The sequence below is a fragment of the Sturnus vulgaris genome, chromosome 9 (assembly GCF_052056855.1).
Source record: "Sturnus vulgaris isolate bStuVul1 chromosome 9, bStuVul1.hap1, whole genome shotgun sequence".
NCBI lineage: Eukaryota > Metazoa > Chordata > Aves > Passeriformes > Sturnidae > Sturnus > Sturnus vulgaris.
In genome coordinates, this window is record NC_142251.1 from 17,144,304 (window position 1) to 17,165,249 (window position 20,946).

A 20,946-nucleotide genomic window follows, 5' to 3' on the forward strand; every position below is an offset into this window, starting at 1 on the left:
TAGTTCTGATTGCCAATGTTCTTGTCTTGGGCAACACTTTACTTCAATTACTGGCACACTTCATTCCATTACACTATCAGCAGTTATTATGTGACTTTGTTTTAATGCCAACTTGGTTTTAACTTTGTGAGATATAAAAAAAGTTATAGGAATGCCATTGAAACTAAAATGGGATTTGTTAAACCATTTGAGTGTCTATGGTTTAAAAAAAACTTACAACACACGAAACTGGTGCAAGTTCTCTATGTATAAGGCAATCCAAGCTAGTGCATGTTCTTGCTAATATATTTTCAAGGGCTGAAATACCAACTCACCTTCATTACGTTGAATAACACTTCCTGCCCAAGGCTATCTTTTTCTTTGAAAAAATCATGTTCAGGGTATGTTCTAGCAATGTCCCTTCTTATTAATTTTTCACAAGGAGATGTCATTTTTAAAAGCTCTGAATACTGATCCTTAATTGGCATGCTTTGGGCACTGCATAAAAGTTGCCAAACAATTGCTCTGAAGTGATGAGGTATCCCTTTTCGAACCAGCTCCTAAGGCACAAAAAGACAATTCATATTTCCTGAAAATGTTACAAAAAATAAACCTAGAGAAAAAACAACTTCAAGTTCCTCACAATTCCAGAAAAAAAAAAAATTACATCATGGCAAAAACTACTCATACAGTTTATAATGCCAAATGTAGTGGGATTATTAAGTTAACAAAAGTAAGCAGTCTCTGAATCACTTTTAGTGGCTAAATTAGCTACTGAAAGTAGCTCCTCATCCATGGCAAGCTACGTGAAAACCTGAATATTCAAATAATTTTATACAAGAACTTCCATTAAACAGCATTTAATACAATTATGTCTATATTTCATGAAAGATTACTGAAGAGAACACCCTTAGTAATATTTGTAGTAATTGAGATTTAAGAAATCACTGACTAAAAATTACTTCGAAAATAGGTAAATGTCAAAAAGTAGAACTAACCGCAGCATAGTCAACTGCAACAAAAAATTTGCACAGTACAACTCTCATTTAACAAACTTGACAAGTTGTGTCTAATTTCTCTGGTGTGCCAGTATTTCCAAGTTATCGTCTAAGATTTAAATGCAGTTGAAGACACTGGACCAAGAAAACATTAAGTTTACACCTACTAGATTAACTAAATTTACTTTATGCTTTGAAAAAATATCTGCTAGGTATTATACAATTCAAACATGCCCAGATGAGTACACCTAAGAACCTGTTACTCGTCCTTTAAAACACCACAAGGACAAGTAGTCTTGTTGCTTGATCTGAAAACTGAGAAAGAAGCATTATTCAGGAATTTAACAGACTGTCTTGGTGGAACATTCTCCAACTAGAATCAGTCTGACCTAGAAGATAGTCTTAAAGAGACCATTTCCTTTTTGTACCTTAATAACTGTTATCAAGTATTCTGTCTCCTAAAGGCTAATTTATTTCATTACTATTTACTCTGAAGGCAGAGTAATCTCCTATTGCTCTTCTTAGCGTTTGTTACACGCATTTCTCCTACTTTGCCAACATTACAATTAATTAGTGCAACACTGATAACTTTCAAAGAGACTCTTGCTTTCAAGTTGTTTTTCTTAAGCTTGAACTCTGCTGTAGGAGTTTTGTACCACTGACCCCCATTTTCTAATATCCCCAAGCTCTCAATCCATCCTTCTTCAAAACCACCATAGTAATGCCACTCCAACCATTTCTCCTGCCTACAACAAAACAGCAAGGTGCTTTTCCTAAAACACTGCCAATTCTAAGACAAGAACCCTAACACATCAGCTTTACACAACTGTCTCCTTGTCAACAACACCACCGGAGTGTACATCAGTCACCTAAAGCTTCAAAGGCTCCTAATAAAGCAAAAAACTTCTTGCTAATGCCTTGTTACTGAACCTGCTTGACAGAATAAGAGAGTTAACCCTTCCAACTTTCCTGAAAGGAACAGCAGGAAAACACATCTACTAGGGATGTCATGTGAACTGAACAGCAGGACTTAAGTCATCCTTCAGAAGTGCTCCATACATAAGAAGCAAGTCCTGAAGTGGATTGAGAGATGTAAAGGATGGAACACATTATCTTTGGAGGAAGGTATAGACACTTACATCTAAAACCTAAAAACTTACCAGATTTCTAGTAACCTAAGACCAGCTTTTACAGCCAGGACAAAAAGACACCTATGCTGCTACCTATGTACCTCTTAGCACAATCAGCGAATAGGTGTGGAAGTTCTGATATTCATCATAAATGCAGACTCACAGTTAAGGTTGACTTTCTACAAAAAATACTGAGAATTATTCAACAGCAAAGGAAGACTTGGCTAGTTTTCAATTTAATATTCATCAGCAATATAATTAAATATTCCCTGAAAGTTAGTCAAATACTCCTCAAATTGTACTTGGCCAGCTGTAAAATCAAGTGATACTTGGGATACTAGAAAATGTTCAAACAAATTCTAACTAACCAGATCTTATTACCATCTCACTTCTTTCTCTTGCCAGGTTCCTATGGCCTTCTTTTCATGGCCTTTTGGAATACCTTTCCAGAAACTGCTTTCCCTATGCAAGCAGGAAATCTTTGGTTCATTTTCTTTTCTTGTTTTCTCTCTCAAGTCATGTTCTCTCTTCACAACTGCTTCATATAAAAGATACTTTACTTTAGCCCATTGTTCTGCCTTCCCACAACCTATTCATAGACACACATTTCAAACTGTTCAAAAGACCCTGACACATTTGTATTCTGCACATAAAACTGCAGACTACAGCCAATAAAGAACCAAAGCAGAACAGACTTGCCTACTAACAAAAAAATCCCACGCTGCTGTGCTTGCTGCCACTGAAACATGGATATGTTCAAATGCACTAAATGCCTTTTAGTTTGAATTTAAAGTGTAACTGAACTCCACTTCTGTACATGACCACAACTAACCCAGACTGGACATACGGGTCAAAGTTCGTCCAATCCATCCAGAATTTAGAAACTATGTGTTCTCCTGCCTAAGGTCATCTCTGGGGTCAACATACTTGGCAAGGACAAAAACCTAAACTCATTGTAGCCCAGAGTAGAATTCTCAGCCCTCCTATTAAGAATGCTTTAAAAAGAGAGCTGCTCAGTGTATAGCAGCATAGCATACACATACATAATCATCGCATCAAGCTATCAGATGCCCTTAAGCTGATTTTCAGTAATTCCATTTTTGGAAACATGAAGCTAATCATCCCTGTACTCATGGAAATCTCTCATCGGAGGTAAACTGAAAGCTTTAGTATTCAAGATACAGTAAATGCATCTGGTTTTCACCAGGAGACATTTGCTGGGTGACAGCAGATAGGAAGGTTACAAAGGAAGCACTAAGGCTTAGGGATGGAAAGATTCAACTGGAAGTTTGTATTACATATTTATTTAAAAAGAATAAGCCCATCACAAAGATAAAACAGTATCACTTTTAACACATTAAAAATAGATCCAAAAAACTGTTTCCAGCTGCTACCTTAACTTGCTTTTCTTTCTTTTTTCGTACATCTTCCCATTCATTCACAATCCTCCCCCACAGGATCCATGAGTCTTCTTCAAGATGGCTGAGATTGCTAGAAGCTGATGAACTAGATACAAGAGAAGATCCACTATTTCTTCTTGACCCATTTACTGATCGTAAGGATTTGCTGTCTGTTTCCAAGAGTCTGCAAAGAAAGCACACAAAAACCAAATTCAAGTTCTTCTAATCAAAGGATCACACTATTAATTGTTTTCTTGACAAAGAACGCACCCAGAGATTCAGTGAAACAGTTTTACCAGCATTCATTTGGACTAAATGTGAAAAGAACTGTTCAATGTTACTGCTTTCTCTTGAGATAGCAAGAAAATCTGCAGACAAAATAGTTCACACTACAGAATTTTAAGAAATGTCACCCATAGCTGTCATGCATCAGACTGACAAAGAAAACCTAAGGAAGTTAAATATACTCAATGATAACATCAAATGTCAAAGAACTTTAAAAAATACAGTAATTTAAAAGACAAAAAATTAGCCTCCTAGAAGTCTACCTGATTAAACTTTTTAAAAACTGACAGTGTAAATAAAGACAGAACAATTAAAATCTTTGAAGTAATTTTAAAACAACTGATATTTGCTGACAACTGTTCACAAACCACTATGGTGTTTTATAAATGCACAGGAGAAATCCCAGACCTACAGACCAAGGACAAGGCAACAGAAGTGCTTAAGTAGAGCTAACGAAGATGCAATTAAAGTGAGGAGCTCACACGTGAGAACTTCTGGGGTTATCCAGCAGCAAAGTACAAATAAAGATGTGTCAAGTGCTAGACAAGATCCTGAGGAGACTTCTCTGTGAACTGGTTGCTCTGGTCATGGATGTGGCAAAAAGGCAAAGCTTTGTTTATCCTCAACTAATATTGAACCCCATAAGCAGGGGAAATTTTTTATACCATGTGTTAGGTAAGAGCAAGAATTCAGAATAACTTGAAAGTATTTCGCCATACCAAGAATTTCATTTGTGCTTTAACTCCTAAGAATTCCAACATCAGTACATCAGAGCCTCGTGGTTGAACAATTTCTCAAAAAATAGCACAAAAGTTCATCCCTCAGCATCTCAGCAAGGTCAGGTTATGTTTTAGATATTTAACAAAATATAATGCAAGGCATATAGTATCTGAATGGTACAGAAATCTCAGCATATCTACAATTTTTAAGCTCTCTGCTACAATAAAGATATTTATACTAGCTTTCCCTGTACCTAGCTTTCACCTACTGATGTTTATGAAAGCAAGGGAAAAAGTAATTTAACTCATGAAGGCAAATAGTACAGTTTCTTCAGGAGTATTTTGTTTGGAAAAGAGTCAAATGGTAACACTTCAGGGAAAAAAAAACAAAAATCAAGTCTTTTCAAGAAAAATTTTCATTTGGAATTTTATTTTTAAAAAAATTCAAATAACATTCCATTTATTAATGGAATGCATAAAATCTGGTTTTGAAGAAAATGCCTTAAAAATCCACTTCAAATATTTAGAAATCTGGCTTATACTGATCCATAATGAAAAATTAGTTTGAAACTCCTTTTCTCAATCCACATCAATGCCTAAACACCAAATTCAAAGTAATCACAAAGGAAAAAGCATAGAATAAACATTAAGATTATAAAAACGAGGTTCTAATGAGACACTTCCAGTTTTCACAGGATTCTGTAGAAGTTTTACTAAGTTTCTGCAATTTGACCTTACCTGGATAAACTCATTCTCCTTAGATTTGAAAACAGGAAGTTCTTTTCACAGTAAGTCGCAAGTTCTGTAACGTTTAGTCACTGTTTTCTTTCATTTAAAACTTTATAAATGATTTACTAATGCCAAACAGTTCCACCAGGACTCTGGACTGAGCTTCCTCTTTATTCTGTGGGGACTTTCAGTATAATTAGATTACAGAATGCTACAAGACATACCTTGAAACAATTTGAGTTCTTCCCTTTTCTAACTGTTACCTAATTTATATTCTCCTTCTGACATAAAAGCCAACAAAAAACCCAAAACCTTTACAAATATCCACAGCAGCAGTTCTTCCAGCAAGCAGAAAGAATGGTTCCCTGTGAACAGAGTACAATTGTCAACAAAGTGCCACTGTGCTAAACTGCAGATGCAAACTGTTCTGAAAGTACAGTGCAGCCCGCATAAAAGCATCGAATTTCAGTATTAAAGGGCAGCATCTCACCAGCAAAGATACCCTTGATAGGGCAGCCTCGAAATAGAATTCACACACAAGACTAGTGTGGGACTAACAACATGTCTGGCTAAAATGAAATAAAACCAGACAAGACTGGCTAGTTTACTTACTAAATGAAGAAAGCTGACTTGAGACAGAAAGCTCAAGCTCACATTGTTCTCCCAACAAGGCAGGTAGTCTGACTGCAGGCCCTAATGAGAAGGCTGTAGATTTAAAGGCATTACACTCCAACATAGATAAGCAGTCCAAAGAGCAGTTTGCCTCTCAAATACAAGTTAGTTGCTTTGTCATGAGCAGACTAGAAAGCCTTAAATTGAATGCAAATTAGCTTTCTTAAAAGCACTATTTAACCATTTTTTGCTTCTTTTGATAATTTTTCATTTGTACAGCAAAAAATACATGGAGCTCATCCTCGAAGGCAAGGAAGAGCATATATAGTAGTTCTGGAAGCTTCCTTCTATTGTCAAAATCTGGACAGATGTATCAAATTCCGTTCAAATTGTGCTGCTATCAGGCTGCAGAATGCAGACATGAGAGAAGACATGCCAAGTGACACACAGGCATTGTCTCTCCTCCCCCCAGTTACTGTCTTCCTCCACTGGAAGCTACTACCCTCAGAACTGACTCAGTAAAGGAAAACGAAACAAATAAAACCAACAAAAACAAAACCCCAAACCAAACAACCTCTCCCAACCAAGAATAAGAATAATATTTTTTAAAAACAACAAAAAAAACCCATACACAACAAAAACCCACCAAAAACACCACAAAAAGAAAACCACCAAAAAGCAGCCCACCAAACCAATAAAAAAAAAATTAAGCCAAAATACCTCCAAATAAACCCAACCCAATCAAAAAGAGAGTACTTCAACTGCCTCAGTGCAAAGGCCAGCACACTCACAGAAGCTGGAACAGAAGGTAGTTTGAGATAAATTATCAAATCTTGACTTCACTGCAGCTCAGGGATAGCCATCTCTAGTAGGTAACAAAGCCCTGCAGCTACCTGCCAAGTCTAAAAATCTACTTGGAGCTCAAGTTCTTTACAGCCAACCTTTCAAAAACTATTGAAACATACTTGTCAAATCTAACCAGATTTTGCAAAAGGACAGATGGCTTAGGAGTTCTGTCTCAAAAGTACAAATGAGTATGGCTTCTGGAAATTCAGCATTAAGAAATTATACAGTCCAATTTAATTTCCTAGTGATATTGCGAATTTGCATCACTGTGCACATCAAGAGCAACTGATCCACCTGAAATTTGCATCTTGAATTGTACATGGTACATTTAAATAGGCACTCATGGAAAGGCTACCATGAAAACTGTTACTATACATAAAAAGGCAAGATGAACAGAAAAAACTGATTAGGAATTTACTTTTAATTAATTTAAGACACTATGCATCTGGCACCACTAGTGCAACAGCAAGAAGGCAGCTGAACACTGTTCTGTCTCTGTACATAGCAGGTTATGTAGCTGAAACAAGAACTGGATAGAAGTGGGGAAAAATAACTGAGAAATAGTTAAGATTTCAAGAAATTGATAGAAATTATAATTATGATCTTAGAAGGTAATAAGATTATACACAAGTCTCATCCCTGAGATACCCTTCTTTAAATTGTATACTAAAAATCAGTGTAATTTCTTACTATTAGAGGCAGCTATAAATACTCCTGTAAAACCAAGAGAGAAAAACACCTTTTAGAGTTCCACAAAAACATAACTTGTGAAAACACAGCACAAAAATACAACTTCATAAGCCTTTAGGGTTTCAAATTGAAGCGTTATACCACCAGGTTTTAACTCATTCCCCTTTAACATCCTCTAAGCTACAATTAACCAATTTTAGTCTCATTACTGCACTTTGGAGAGCAAGAAGTTTTCCATTCACCTGTTCTGTTCCTCAAGTTTAGCGAGTAATTCCAAGTCGTCTGGGCTCAGTTGTGTTGGTGAGGATGGTGACAGGGCAGGAGTGGACAGAGTGGTGGAGGGGGATGTGGTGTGCAGGGAGGCAGATGGGCTCGCCACCTGGCTGGCCATTTGACTGACAGTGTGTGATACCGTGTTCTTCACCCATGAGAGAGTGGAGCTCAGCTTGCCTGCAACCTTGTCTGTCGCCACCTGCATTGGCAAAAAGAAGAGGATGCAAAAGTTGTCCTTTTTAAATTCATTTTTTCCAGCAAACCTGCTGCATCGAACAAAGGAAAAAATGTACAATATGCACAAAGCAACACTGAGATTATTTATTTCTCCAGGACCCCAAGGCTGTCAGAAGTAACACAAGCATCACCAGCAATACAGTATTATAGAAGTAACATGCAAGTATGTTGCTAATCCACAAAGACAAACCCCGAGAAACTCCTGATGTATACTCACAGAGCTCATCTCTGCAGTACAGAAATACCACAGGATCCAGGATCAGCTCCGACTTCCCATTATAAAAATAAATAGAAATAAAAGCTTATTTTAAAACCTCTTGATAAACTAAGATAATGGCACAGAAACTGTAGAAATATAGAAACAATCAACTACTTTACTGATAGACACTGAAGCAGAATATCAGTGTAACCCCCCAGACCACCCACTGCTCACCTTCACTAATCGCTATAGTACCAGAACAGAGGAGTAGGGACACCATGTATCTGATTTACACCAAAGCAAAGCTCCCTCTAACACTGCCAGCGTGCAGAAAACAGTCACAAAGACTCTATACCCATCAATTTACAACAGCTGAAAGTCTCACAGTAAAGCATCACACTGCTGTCTCTTTTCTTTCCTCACTTTCTCTTCAGGTCACTCCTACACCAAGTGTCCTTGACCCCCAGTCCCACTGCCAGCACCTGGATAGACCGCAGGGTTTGGGGGGAAAAGCAGAGGTGCTGCTAGAGTCAAGGAAGCAGTGGGCTCAGGAAAGCAAAGGTTAACTGGTGCTGATCATTATCTGCTGCTACTTCTTGACCAGTGCAATGGAAAGAAGAGCAGCTGTTGGGACATCCTCCAGTGAGCCCCTCACTAGAGCTTCCCTTCAGCAGCTGAAAATATAAGAGGCTTTGATATACAGGAACTCAGAGTTTAATCCTTCCCCAGCCCAGCTCAGAGGAAATGCTAGCTGCCTAGCAAATGTTAAAACTTGGCAAAACCAAGGCTTAAGAGGAACTTCTGAAGTCGTGCTGCTGGTAACTATTCTGAACTTTGCTGATTTCCTCAAAACACTGAATTACTCAATGCCATAAACAATTCTGCAGTACAGCCTATAAATAATTACTAAGATACTAAAGACACAGAGCTACAGGGAAAAAAAAAAATCTCTTCCCAAGATCCTCCAATAGAATCTAATTAAAGCAAAATTTCAACTGAAATAAAAAACTCCATCTCACCACACTGTGCATTTATCTGAAGTCCAATATATAAACTGAGTGATTGATTGCTGAAACAGAAGCTTTTATTTGGATACAATGCTACAAAGAACTTTCTTGTCAATCAAATCTTGCAGTATTTTATTTTTACTTCATCTCAAAAAGAAGACACAGGGAATGCCTTCAGAAAACAAGAGGAACAACACAGGCCAAACCCAAACAAGTGGTACTCAACCTTCCCATTTACTCTCCAATAACATGACACCTAAGAGCTGTCCTAGAAGACTAGAAGTTTCCCATTTCCATATGCTTAGCATTCCTTCTGAAAATGGTATAAAATTTTGCTAGAAGTCATCAAAGGCAGGGACGCAAACCACAGGTGGGGATAGTAAGATACCAACATAAGCATCAGGAAGGTTCCAGTTGGTTCTTGCCACTGTTGGACAGCAAAATTCAGGTATATAAAAAGAAAAAAGGAAAAAGAAAATAAACCCCACAACAACCCAAAACACAAAGATCCTAACACATATCTTTTAAAGAAAATCTTGGAAAAAAATTGCTTCCAACACTAGCATTTGACACCATCTTTTATAAAAGAAAGGAATAAAAATTACTAGAAGTTCCAAAATTCTAAGTTTAATACATGCATTAATATTTCATTCAGTCTATATCCTTTATTCGCTATTGCTATGAAAGGATAAATTACTGCTGTTTCACTTTGAATAAAATCACATTATAATGAAGGTAACTCATATCTCACTTAAGACTGATTATTTTCTCAAAGGCTTTAAACTGCTTAAAATATCACAAGTAATGCAACTATTCCAAAAATAAATGCTGGCAGAAACAGGGCCAAACTTAACACAGTAAAAACGACTGCCATACACAGCAGGCTTTAGGAGTCACCTGCTCTAAGAATCTTAGGTATAAGGATTAGAAAAGTAAAGATTTTGAGTAATGCTCTATGTGGTGCAAACAGGAAGAAAAAAGATGCATTCAATTTTTATCTTTTCACAAAGTAAAGTAACTGGGAAGACTTAAGGCATAAAACAAAATTCAAGGTCAATCTGGTCTATTGTACAGTAAGAGTTGAAGGGGGATGGTATAGGGACAGAAATAAAGAATAACATTCATTCACCAACATACCACTGGGCTTTAAAAAATTAACTCAAAAGCGTGAAGAAGTCAATCATGTGAAGAATATCAAAAAGTATGGTCAAGAAAACCTTGCAAGACAGCAGTTCAGTCAGTCAAAACAATGTGCCTAACAATACTGTTTCTCAGGGCAGCTCAGAGGTGCAGTAGAATGTGTCCGAGAATTAGCACCCCAAAACTATTTCTAGCCAGCTATCTGAAAACATTGACACAGAGCAGGTAAAGTGCACAACTGTCAAAAGCAAATATTTGAAGATCAAAAGGCTCACAGTCAAATTTGCACCAAAAACACATGAAGAATTTGATTGGGGGAAAACAGTTATGGCAGTCACTTAGGGCCAAGCTAAACTAAGAAAAACACAATTCTGATCTATAGTTAATCTAGTCACACCTACATCCTTTTTGCCCGGCTTTTTCCTAAATATCTAAAGCCAGCTCTCTTAACTTGTCAGCATCAGCAAAGACTCCTGAACCAAGGCACGAAGGTATTTAGTTTTGTGTTCATCATCCAGTTCCCTAAATAGGATACAGTAAAAGGATTTTCCATATTTCATCATTTCACCTACCTTAATTTCAAAATTTATAACAGTGGCAGAAGATTTCACAGTTAACCTTTGAAACGTGATTTAAGACCTTCTAGAACACAGATCACTGAAATTTGAAAATGAAAAATCTTGGGCTGTATCCCAAGAAACCTGATCTGAACGAATGCATACTTCATTAATAAAGAAGATTCTATATTTTTTTGCATCTATGGCTCTAGGAAACTGCCACCAGAACCCAATATGCATCAGAACACTAACTGTAAAATAAGTAATATGCACAGTTTTTAGCGTTTCTTTCCTGTGTGTGGTTTTACTCTAATATGAAGAGCAAATTGGTATTTGGATGACAAGTGGAAATAAAATATTCTGATTTAGAAATATAATGTCCAGGAAGTCAATTATAAAATACCAGGATTTTTGAAAGTGAGCATATGTTGTCATTAGTAATTTTAGGGGTTTGGTTTTCCTTGTTTAAGTATGTATTTTCTTTTGGTTCCCTTTAAATACTAACATGCAAACAGAACTTCGTCTAAATTGTAATAGAAAAATCACTGGCAATAAAGCAAATTATTTTGATGGTAGTTTATTAGTAACAATGATTCTCTTCAAGAAAGTATGGAAATAGCAGTTATATTTGTTGAGCTGATTCTAGTGATGTGGAAAACATGGAATACCAATATTAACATGTAAAGATCTGATTACTTTAATTAATTATTTTACCAAATTTAGGCTGCAAATCTCTATAGTTTGATTTAATTTTTTTTTCCTTCTATGAAGAGTAATGCACCAGCATGCCTATGGACACACTAAGTATACCTGCCTTTTCAACTCTTTACCCTCCTCTTAATTAAGACTGAAAATCCCTGCTATGCCACCAGCTTTGCAATTCCCTGTACACCGTTCCACCTAACAGCACAGCTGTCCTTGGCTATCACTAAACCAGCACTGCTGCTTCCCACTTTTGTGCTGACAACCCCTGCAACAAGAGATCTGTCACACACCAAGACAACAGGTACACACAGCACACAGGTGAGTCCTACTGACTCCCAGGAGATCTCTACCCCTCCTCTGACAGCACAAAGGAGAGAACTACAGGTTTCACTCTAGCCCTGACAGAGAAACTGGAGCTCCCCCAGTTACAAATCACAGTGACAGCAATGAGACTACATTTAGTATGAATGACAGCAGAGTTTCACTGGGCATCACCTACTCCAGCAAATGCAGCAAAGTCTGTGTGAATATTTGGTTTAACCTTCCTTCTTTAGATATGTGATTTTGCTTCACACAATATTCTGGAAAGACTCAAGAGAACAAGTCTCATTAAACTTTTCATCTTTGGGCTTTTTTGGACAGTATCCTCAAGGCTTTCCTAAACAAGTGTTTCTTTAAAAAGCTGGTTGTTCTTATTTAAACTGATAAGTCTGCAGGACTGCAGCAGTGTCTTCAAGAACGACGCTCTCCACTTGAGTTACAAAGCGTCCTTCCCTTTGCTGCTCTTCCTTGCTGTGGAAAAGGAATGGCAATCATGTGCTCAGCTGTTTGTAGCGGTAACAAGGACAGCCAGATACAGCACAGCGCTCCTCCTGTGATCTCAGCTAGGTCACAGAGGTAAATCTAACCACACGAGACCGGACTTTTGCCTTCACCCTCGCCCCCCTCTCTGCTGGAGCTAACCCGCTCTCTGCTCCAGGCCGGCGCTCCCCCGCCGACTGCACACAGAGCTCGAGCCCAGCCAGCTCCCGAGTCCCAACACTTCCCAGATCTAGGCGAGCTCTCCACCCCCTGAGCTAACCAGCCCAGGCTGGAACTCCCCAGTGAACAGGATTCTTTGCTCAACTCACCTCAGCCAGTTTTTCAACTCTGCAAAGAGAATTGATTTCCTTGTTATTCCCAGCATTTTTAGGATGCTGAAATTCAAGTTACCTTTAAAGAGTACAAAAGATAAGCTACATTGGCTGGGATATATGCCAAACCACCAAGAACATCATCAGGATGCTCAAGCTTTCACTATTATTGATGTGTAATCAAAAATAGAATCAATCGATTTAAAAAATATGCTTTTTCTCTGGAGGGGGATCATTCAAGAACCTGCCAATTTATCCAAGATTTTGAACAGAAATGCCACTTCCAGCCCACTCCTGGGACACCAATCCCTTCCAGTAAAGATGGCTAGGTCTGGAGACAAGCAGGCAGGGGCTCATCTTCCCTACCCTGCACGGGAGGACACATGGAACTGAGCAGGCATCTCCCAGCTCCAAAGCAGGCACACTCATTCAGGCTCCCAGTCCTATCAACAGCTACACTGCTCCCAGATTGCCAACAAATCCAGAGCACAGGAACAATTCATTGGTATCTGCCTGCCTAAGGTCATGCAGATACCTCCTAAAGAAATGTGTGAATTTTGAGTTTGAACATATTGATCTTTAAAAGGATGGGAGGACATAAGATACAAGACCTAATTACCAAAGACTTTGTACTCTTACATAGTTCCTATTGGGAAAACAGAACTACCAGTAATTCTCAGCCACCTGATGAGTAAATCAGGCCAGACACAGACCTGTTACATCCTCTAAGATATTGCAAAGATAATGAATGCTTATATTGATCCTAAACACAGATGCATGATATGCAGCATACATATATGCCGACTAAAATATATAAAATTCAGTATCTCAACTTTAAGTTTAGTATCTTTAATTAGCTGATGATTACAGGGCTTTATTACCAAGAGGATGACAATACTGTGTTTAGTTTTCCAAATTACTCAAAGGAATATTCCAATGAGGCTGCATATAAAGTATTTTAAGTCAGGCCTGCTAAAGGTAGACTGCAACATTCCTCATCACATACAAATGTATAAATGTCTTTCCCTAAGAATACTCAGGTAATGCGCAGCACCTTACAGAAGGCCTAATTATGTTAGCATGCCATGTATTTGCATTTTCCAGACAAAAATCTGTTTTTTCTAAACAAGTCTATTTAGATTTCTTTTAAAAAGGTATTTCACTGTACATGTTGAATTTCCTTACTACCTTTTTCTTGCATTTCCCTGAGGATCATTTGCATCAAAGAGTTATATCTTGCTATCTTGATTACCCAAAAGATTACAGATATCTGCCTCAACTATTCTTACCATATGACAAAGTAAAAATAACTGCAAGCCTTACACAAACATTACTGTATGTATCATTTACTTTCAACGATTTCTTCTCTTCATGAAAAGAGAAAGAAATGGGAACTTCCAGAACACAGGAAGTAATCTCCATACTATTCTACATATAAAAAGAAGTCTGACATAATTGGGTCTGAAATTGTATATGTGGTTTTCAAGCCAGTTTTATAGCATTCCATAGACCCAGTATCCTTCCTGCTTCAAAGTTAATAGCATTCTAATACCTGCAGAACAAATTAAACCAACTCAGCCAATGACACATGCAGGAGATGTAGCTGGTGAGTCAGCCTGCTATCATGCTCCCCGACAAGCTAAAACCCTAATTCAGGGCTAAAACACGGCTTCACTCTAAACTTCATTTGGGTCTTTCACACTAAAAATTCATATAACTGATTTCTGCCGAAGTTTGAGTGAGAAGTCCTCACTTATATTCCTGACTTTTCTTGTAATATCACCTTACAGTAGTCAGGAATATCATGGCTACCATTCCCTAGTTTCCATTTCACTTAATACACACTAGCTCTCCAAGTGTTTCTGAAACAAAAAATAAAGCAATCTAACATTTTAGATTCTATAAAATTTAGGCTATCAAAGCTTCGCGTAGCATCATTTTTTAAAACTCATCATCTGACTAACGTGCCATGGGGTTTTGATAGTCCCAGAGAAACTTGAAGAGGCAGTTCACATATACAACTAATACATGAGGTGTTTGAAAGAGAAACTTCATTACAAATGTTGTAGCAACTCACTAAGGGTTGAAACCATTGCTCAAAGTCATACAAGTATAATTTCCATCACTGACCAAGTTGTAGTAAATTTCATTTCTTTCCAAGAACAATTCCAGGTTTTTAATAACCTCTGCATTCCACTGTGGTTTACAGTCCATCAGGCATTGTCCCACTGTGCTGAGAAGACAAACCACAGTGCTTTTGCTGACACTATCTTCTGTCCACCTAGAGATGGTCCTTTATCAGAAAGTTTTATGTCTGACACAGGAATGTAACAACCTTCAAGAAACTGAGGCTTTCTTTCAAGGGAAAAGAATTAGATACAGTGCTTTTGTACTAAAGATGGCTGAGAGCTCCTCAGATTTGCAAGAGAAAATACTGATGGACTACAGTAAAAGCCTTTAACAGAAAACTTCCTTTGTTCTCTTAGACCTCAGTCTGGAAAATTCCTTTGTATTTGAGGTTCAGCATGTCAATGGCACACACATATACTTGCAGGGCCATCCCCTTGGCTAACAAAACAGAGGGAACAATCAAATTAATCAGCTAAAATAAAATCAACCATGTCAAGTTTTTTTTATGCAATAGATTGGAAGATTTAGAGGTTTTGTCTTTTCAGTAAAATGCAACTCAATTATTTAACTGGAATTCAAGCAATCATCAGGCACTTGCAAAAGAGTAACACTCTGAAGCACACATGTTTATAATTATAGCTCCTTTCTACAAATTTTATTTTCCTACTCATTCCCCAAAGCCTAGCTTCCTCCTGGAAAGGAGGTAGGTCTAGCATCTACACTACATTAGGACAAAAATAAACAAAAGCACACAAATTCAGTTAAAGTTACTAAAAGCTTTAGGTCCATATTTTGGAAGTCAGAAACAATTGAGTCCTATTTTTAAACATTCACTTAATCAGAATTAATGTTTTTAACACAACTCTTCATTTTAAAAGGATACAAGATTTACAAGCAGGTAAATTGTTAAGTTTAAAAGGATTTAGTATCTGACACATGCAAACATACCATTCCATGCAACTTTGTTTACGTAGTAGCAGCTCAAGAATTTTCTAGGTCTAATTCTCCTTTTTACAGAGACCAGATAAACTTATGTCACAATGTGCAGGTTAGAACCAAAATGCTCATCTCTCATTTATCAAGCTGTGTACAGTTCCCTCCCCAAAGGGATGTAATGTATGAAATGAGACTTAATGGAGAAACCAAAGGACATAAGCGTGTCCCTTATGCAATACGGTAACGCTTAAAACTTTACTTATTAATTCCTAGAAGTAAAAAAAATACATGACAGAGGTTGGTGAGACCCTCACCTTCAGGATAGTTCTCTCCTGGGAATGATCAGCTAACAGGCCAACTTTCTATCAGTTATACTCGAGAGTGAAACAGTTTCTAAATGACTGACTGGTGACCAGCCTTTCTTGTGAACCACAACTCATTGCAACCTGCAGCTGTTGACAGACAAGAATTAGAATGTAAAAGTTGCAGCAGTGAGAAGCGTAACTAATTAGTAATTTCCACACAGGAAAGGTGTCCAAGCTATCCAGTAAACAGAGCAGATATAAACACAGCTGCAAACATCAATAATCAATTCTTTTAACACAATCCATGCCAACATCTGTGGTCCTACAGTACTATTCCATTTTGCCCACTAATTTACTTACCATAGCCATGACTTGCCTTGACAAGCAATTACAGCATAACTGGAAGCCGTGTATTTTTGTGCTGGAGAAGGGTCTCCCTCCATGCTATTCAAGTCTGTAATAGTGCTCCAGCAGCCTTCTTTGAGCACAGCACAGAGAAATCTAATTTTCCTTAGATATTTAATAAAGAAAAGGGAAATGGCTCTTCAGAGAAATTATGTATCTGCTCATCATCAAATGCAGTCAGTTATGTTCTGATTAGTTGGCCACTGACTTCTGCACTTTTATTTGGAAGTAAGGGCCTGTTTACTTCTTTCAAAACAGCCTACTAGGGGAAGAACGCAAAGGACACCAACGAAGCACAGATGATTTCTCGTGTCAGCCAGACACCAAAAAGTTCATGTAAAAATCCCAAGCCCATTTTAATACAATGTGTTTCATTATGGAATTTAAACTTGCTTTTGTAATCTTGTCTTTAGAAGGACTGATCACAATTCTTTCTCTAAAGGGCTGGGAAATACTGAGACTTCAGCCAAACCCATGAAGTTTCACCAGTATTGCATTCTAATGGAGGAAAAATTTACTTTACTCAATGAATACTGGAGATTTAGCTCTGCTGTTTCAGACAGCATAGAAGCTAGAATTTCTTTTTACTATGCCTGGAAGTAGCTCACTGCTTGACATGCATATAATCAACTAGAATGCACAAAAATGGAGAGACGTAAAACTAACTTCTACACAATGGTTATGTCAACAGGACATGTTCAAAATGTTAGGTTTTGTCTAACTAATAAATTTTTACACCCATTTTAAGTGACATTTGATAGTTTTAGCCTTCTATAATAAAAATAACTGTAAGCTCCTCTAACATCTTCTTAGCTACAGGGTTAATTTATGGTGACAACAGTCCATTACTGAAAACCGACCCCATCCGCCAGCCTGACGAAAACAATGAAAAATATACATAGGTAATGCAGTATAAGATACTGATGAGTCAGAATTCTAAGAACATGCTACGAAGTCATCAAACAGGTATCTAAGAATATGTTAAGAATCACTAAGATTTAATCATGACAATAGACCATAAGAAAACTCAGGAGTTTGGAAAGATCAATAGCTTACCATATTACAGAACACATGAACACAGTCTACTACCAAAATACTAAGTTTGGATTTTTCTCTTTTTTTGTTTTTTTTCCAAAGGATTGAACCATAGAAGCAAAAACAATACTGGTCAGACAAGATGTAACATAACCCATCAGAGACAGGTGAAGTTTGTTCAGGCAAAAGAACAAAAAGATATTTGATGATGGCTTTTGGCTGCTTGCCAAGTTGGAAATTAGGACAAAAGAGGTGTCCACAGTCATTCTATCACACCACCTTACTTCTTGTCCAGAATAAAGACCCACCCTAGTATTTTTCTTCAACTCCAGACATATAACTGCCTCGCTGGGACTAGAGAGGATAATTTCTACAGACAATTAGCAAACAAAGTTGACAGTCACACTGTCAAACATCATCCCTGTCATCATGACTGAAAGCAGAATCCATTGCCTGAACTCTAGAGCAGGTTCAACACTTCATAGGCTGTCCCCAAAACACCACTTGATGGCTAAACTGAATAGTTTCCAGAGTTCTCAGAAGTTAGATGACATAAAGAGTAATTAGGGAAAAGTGACAATTTGTGACAATTCACAAAGCCACTTCTGCTGCTCTGAGCAGACGCCTTCTGTGCACACACATAGGAGAAAAACACATCATGACCGTGTGTAAAATGAGCAGAGGCAGAGCAGAGCCCATGCACTGTCCATCACCAACTACCCATTTCTTGCAACCACCACTTGCTGGAGAAGGAAAGGATGCAATGCACAGACACTTGAGCAGAGATCACTACAATGAAAGCAAGACAGTATTTCCAACTTAAAGGAATCCAAACACTGGCAGCACAGGATGTCGAGTGTTACAAACACAGGAGGCTTGAATTCAGCATGCTACCTACAAACTTCAGTGACGTATTCAAGAACCTCAGGAAATGCATTTAACAACTCAAAATTACATATTAGTAATATTTACTATTTGCTTTTTCTGAAATTATTACTGTTTTAATAGGGTCTAGAAAAAAGAATTGATTAAGCGACTATAATCAAGACAAGTATAGGTTGGTTTAGAAAGCAACACTCATAAACTCAGGGTTAGTTTTTATTATTGTTTCTTGGATCAACCAGGAAATATTTTTTCTCATAAACGATGCAGTTGACACTTTAAATTATATGCAAAATGTTAAATTCTGTCTGATTCTTAAGTATTAGAATATCTTTTTTCTACAAGTTAAGGAAACTTAAGAGTAAGAAAGGGTAAACATAAGTATGCATCCCCTCAGCTTAGCTGTTTTCCCCCTTCTAAATTGTAATATTAGAACCTTGAAATAGCAAAGTAAGCATTTCTGTTTTCCAAAATTCAGAGACAAAGGATCTGTCTTCCCATTTTAAAAACTTCTCTGTTTACTATCAGTCTTACTCAGAAAATAAACTGACAATAACTGTTTAGGCATGTCACTTTCTCCATCCCTTCTTCTGCCATAAATGTGGAAGGGCTCTTCTCCTATCTCTTCCTTTCAACTACTCCAACCACCTCCTGCTTACTTGTTCAACAGCAATTAAACAAGCCCACAGAAGACAAAGATATGAAGAGCAATTCGAAAAAACCCAGCCAAACAAACAAACATTATCAAAACAAAATACCCAATCCACCAGCTGTAGCTCAAGAAGTCCTTAAGCCTCAGCCTGTAGGAGTGTAGGAAGAGACATGGGAAGGAAATAGGGCTGTTCTGTTGAAGCTTTCTTCTCCAAACATCTGTTCCTCTTTGAGGAGCTGTGGGGCTGGATGGACACTCAGTGACAATTACTACAGCTGCTGTCAGCCCACTTGATAAAATTCAGGCAATGCTGACTCATAATACTGAGTGCTTTCCTCCTGATCATACCCTTCTTTCACTGGCTGTCTATTTCCTCTCCTAATCCTTACTTGAGAAGGAACTCGTATCTGTGCATTTCAAAATAAGCCTTAAATCTTTATGAGCATAAACAGAGAGCTGTGCAATTGTGATCAAAGCTGACAATTCACACTGGGAAAGGGAAGAGAAATAAACAGGCACATTTATACAAAACAGTTTAATGCTGTCTACCAGTAGACCAAACAAGATCCAACTGCCATCTCCTTTAGGAACGCAAAGTGATTTTAAAAAATATAAGGAAAATATTTTAATTTTTTGCAAATACGTTTTGAGATAAGTAAAACATATTGAATATTATCTGTCCTTCCCTGTATCAGTGTCTCCTTTCTTTGTCTTTGTATGTGATCTTTGAAAAGATAGAGCTATTCTAGGCTGATGTGGAATGCAGTGTTTTGATACAGGCAGTGTTAATGGCAGCTCACGCTGGAAACTGAAATTCGTATTAGGCAATTTCTCGTTTGCTACAAAATTGCTTTATCAATGCTGACGATTAGCAGGTGTTACATGGATGCACAGAAGCACAGCCATAACTGAGTAACTAAACCTGGAATATATAACAAGTAGCCTGAACGTTATTATCGACTCTTTTCCCTCATTATATAATGACGTTCAGGCTGATGCAGCAGGAGTTCTCGCATTTGAAAATCGAAAATTATCTCGCCCAAGAATGACAGACCCGCGGGTTCCCGGCTCGGCGTTACGCCGATAAGCCAAGGAATAATTCGCCCTCTGCAGACAGACCCGCCGGAGGCTCCCCGGGCCGCGGCCCCTCCCGCGCCCGCTGCCTCAGGGCACTTCCACCGCCCCCGCTGCCCACTCGTGTCCCGCCGGGCCGGGGCGCGGAGGGGCCGGGACACGCCGGCCCCGCGGCCCCCGAGCCGGGCAGGGCCGCGCAGCGCGGCGCGGCCTCCCCTCCCCTCACCCCGCCCGGCGCGAACGCTCCCTGCCCGGCAGCGCCGCCCGCTCCGCCGCCCACCGCGCCAGGAGGGCCCGGGCGGGGGCGGCCGGCGCTGCCCCGACACTGCTCGGCCCGGCCCCGCCGTCGCCCGAGGGGACGGGACAGCGGCGGCCGCGATCGCCGCGCCCCGCCCGGGCCCGGCCGCCCCCCGCCCCCGCGGCGGGGCCGCGCGCCCGGCGCGCCTCACCTTGGGAGCGCTGCCCGCGGCGGGAAGCGGCGGCGCGTGCGGGCATCGGCGTCCGCGCCCCGCCGAGCCCCGCGCGCCGCTCCGCCGGCCCCGGCTCCCGGGCCACGTCCCTGCCCGCGCCGCGCGCAGGCGCACTGGGCGCGCAGCCGCCGCGAGGGGCAGCCCCGGCCCGCGGGCCCCCCGGGAGGGGCGGGCGGCGGCTCTGCCCTCTGCCCCGCTGCCCGCGGGCCCGCCGGCCAGAGTCCGCCGGCGCTGCCACGACCTTCCCCCGGGTCTCGGGGGTCCCGGTGCCGTTCGCTGGAAGGCCGGGCGGCGAGCCGTCCCCGCAGCGTGCGGGTCGCTCGCGTGCCGCCCTCGCGGAGGTCGCCGCTGTGTCACCGCTGCCGCCTCCTCACGGTCCCCGGCTGTGAGCCGAGCCCCCGACCGGCCCCGGGTCGCG

The 20,946-nt window shown here is 39.6% G+C and overlaps 1 protein-coding gene across 9 annotated transcripts in view; it reads right to left on the minus strand.

Annotated features, from left to right (window-relative positions):
- The window catches only part of EVI5 (ecotropic viral integration site 5), a 73,536-nt gene extending 52,936 nt beyond the window's left edge, over nt 1-20,600 (minus strand). For 2 of the 9 annotated variants that reach the window (XM_088169974.1, XM_088169975.1), the window contains exons 1-5: nt 16,020-16,120; nt 8,116-8,167; nt 7,631-7,860; nt 3,502-3,691; nt 315-539 (exon numbers count right to left, since the gene is read on the minus strand). In XM_088169974.1, the coding sequence (XP_088026100.1) occupies nt 315-539; nt 3,502-3,691; nt 7,631-7,860; nt 8,116-8,124 (654 nt within the window). In that variant the 5' untranslated portion in view covers nt 8,125-8,167; nt 16,020-16,120. Of the gene's footprint in view, nt 1-314; nt 540-3,501; nt 3,692-7,630; nt 7,861-8,115; nt 8,168-16,019; nt 16,121-20,507 lie in introns of those variants that run through there. The other 7 variants (XM_088169973.1, XM_088169970.1, XM_088169972.1 and 4 more) reach the window with 6 other exon arrangements.
- Nucleotides 20,601-20,946: the final 346 nt, after the last annotated feature.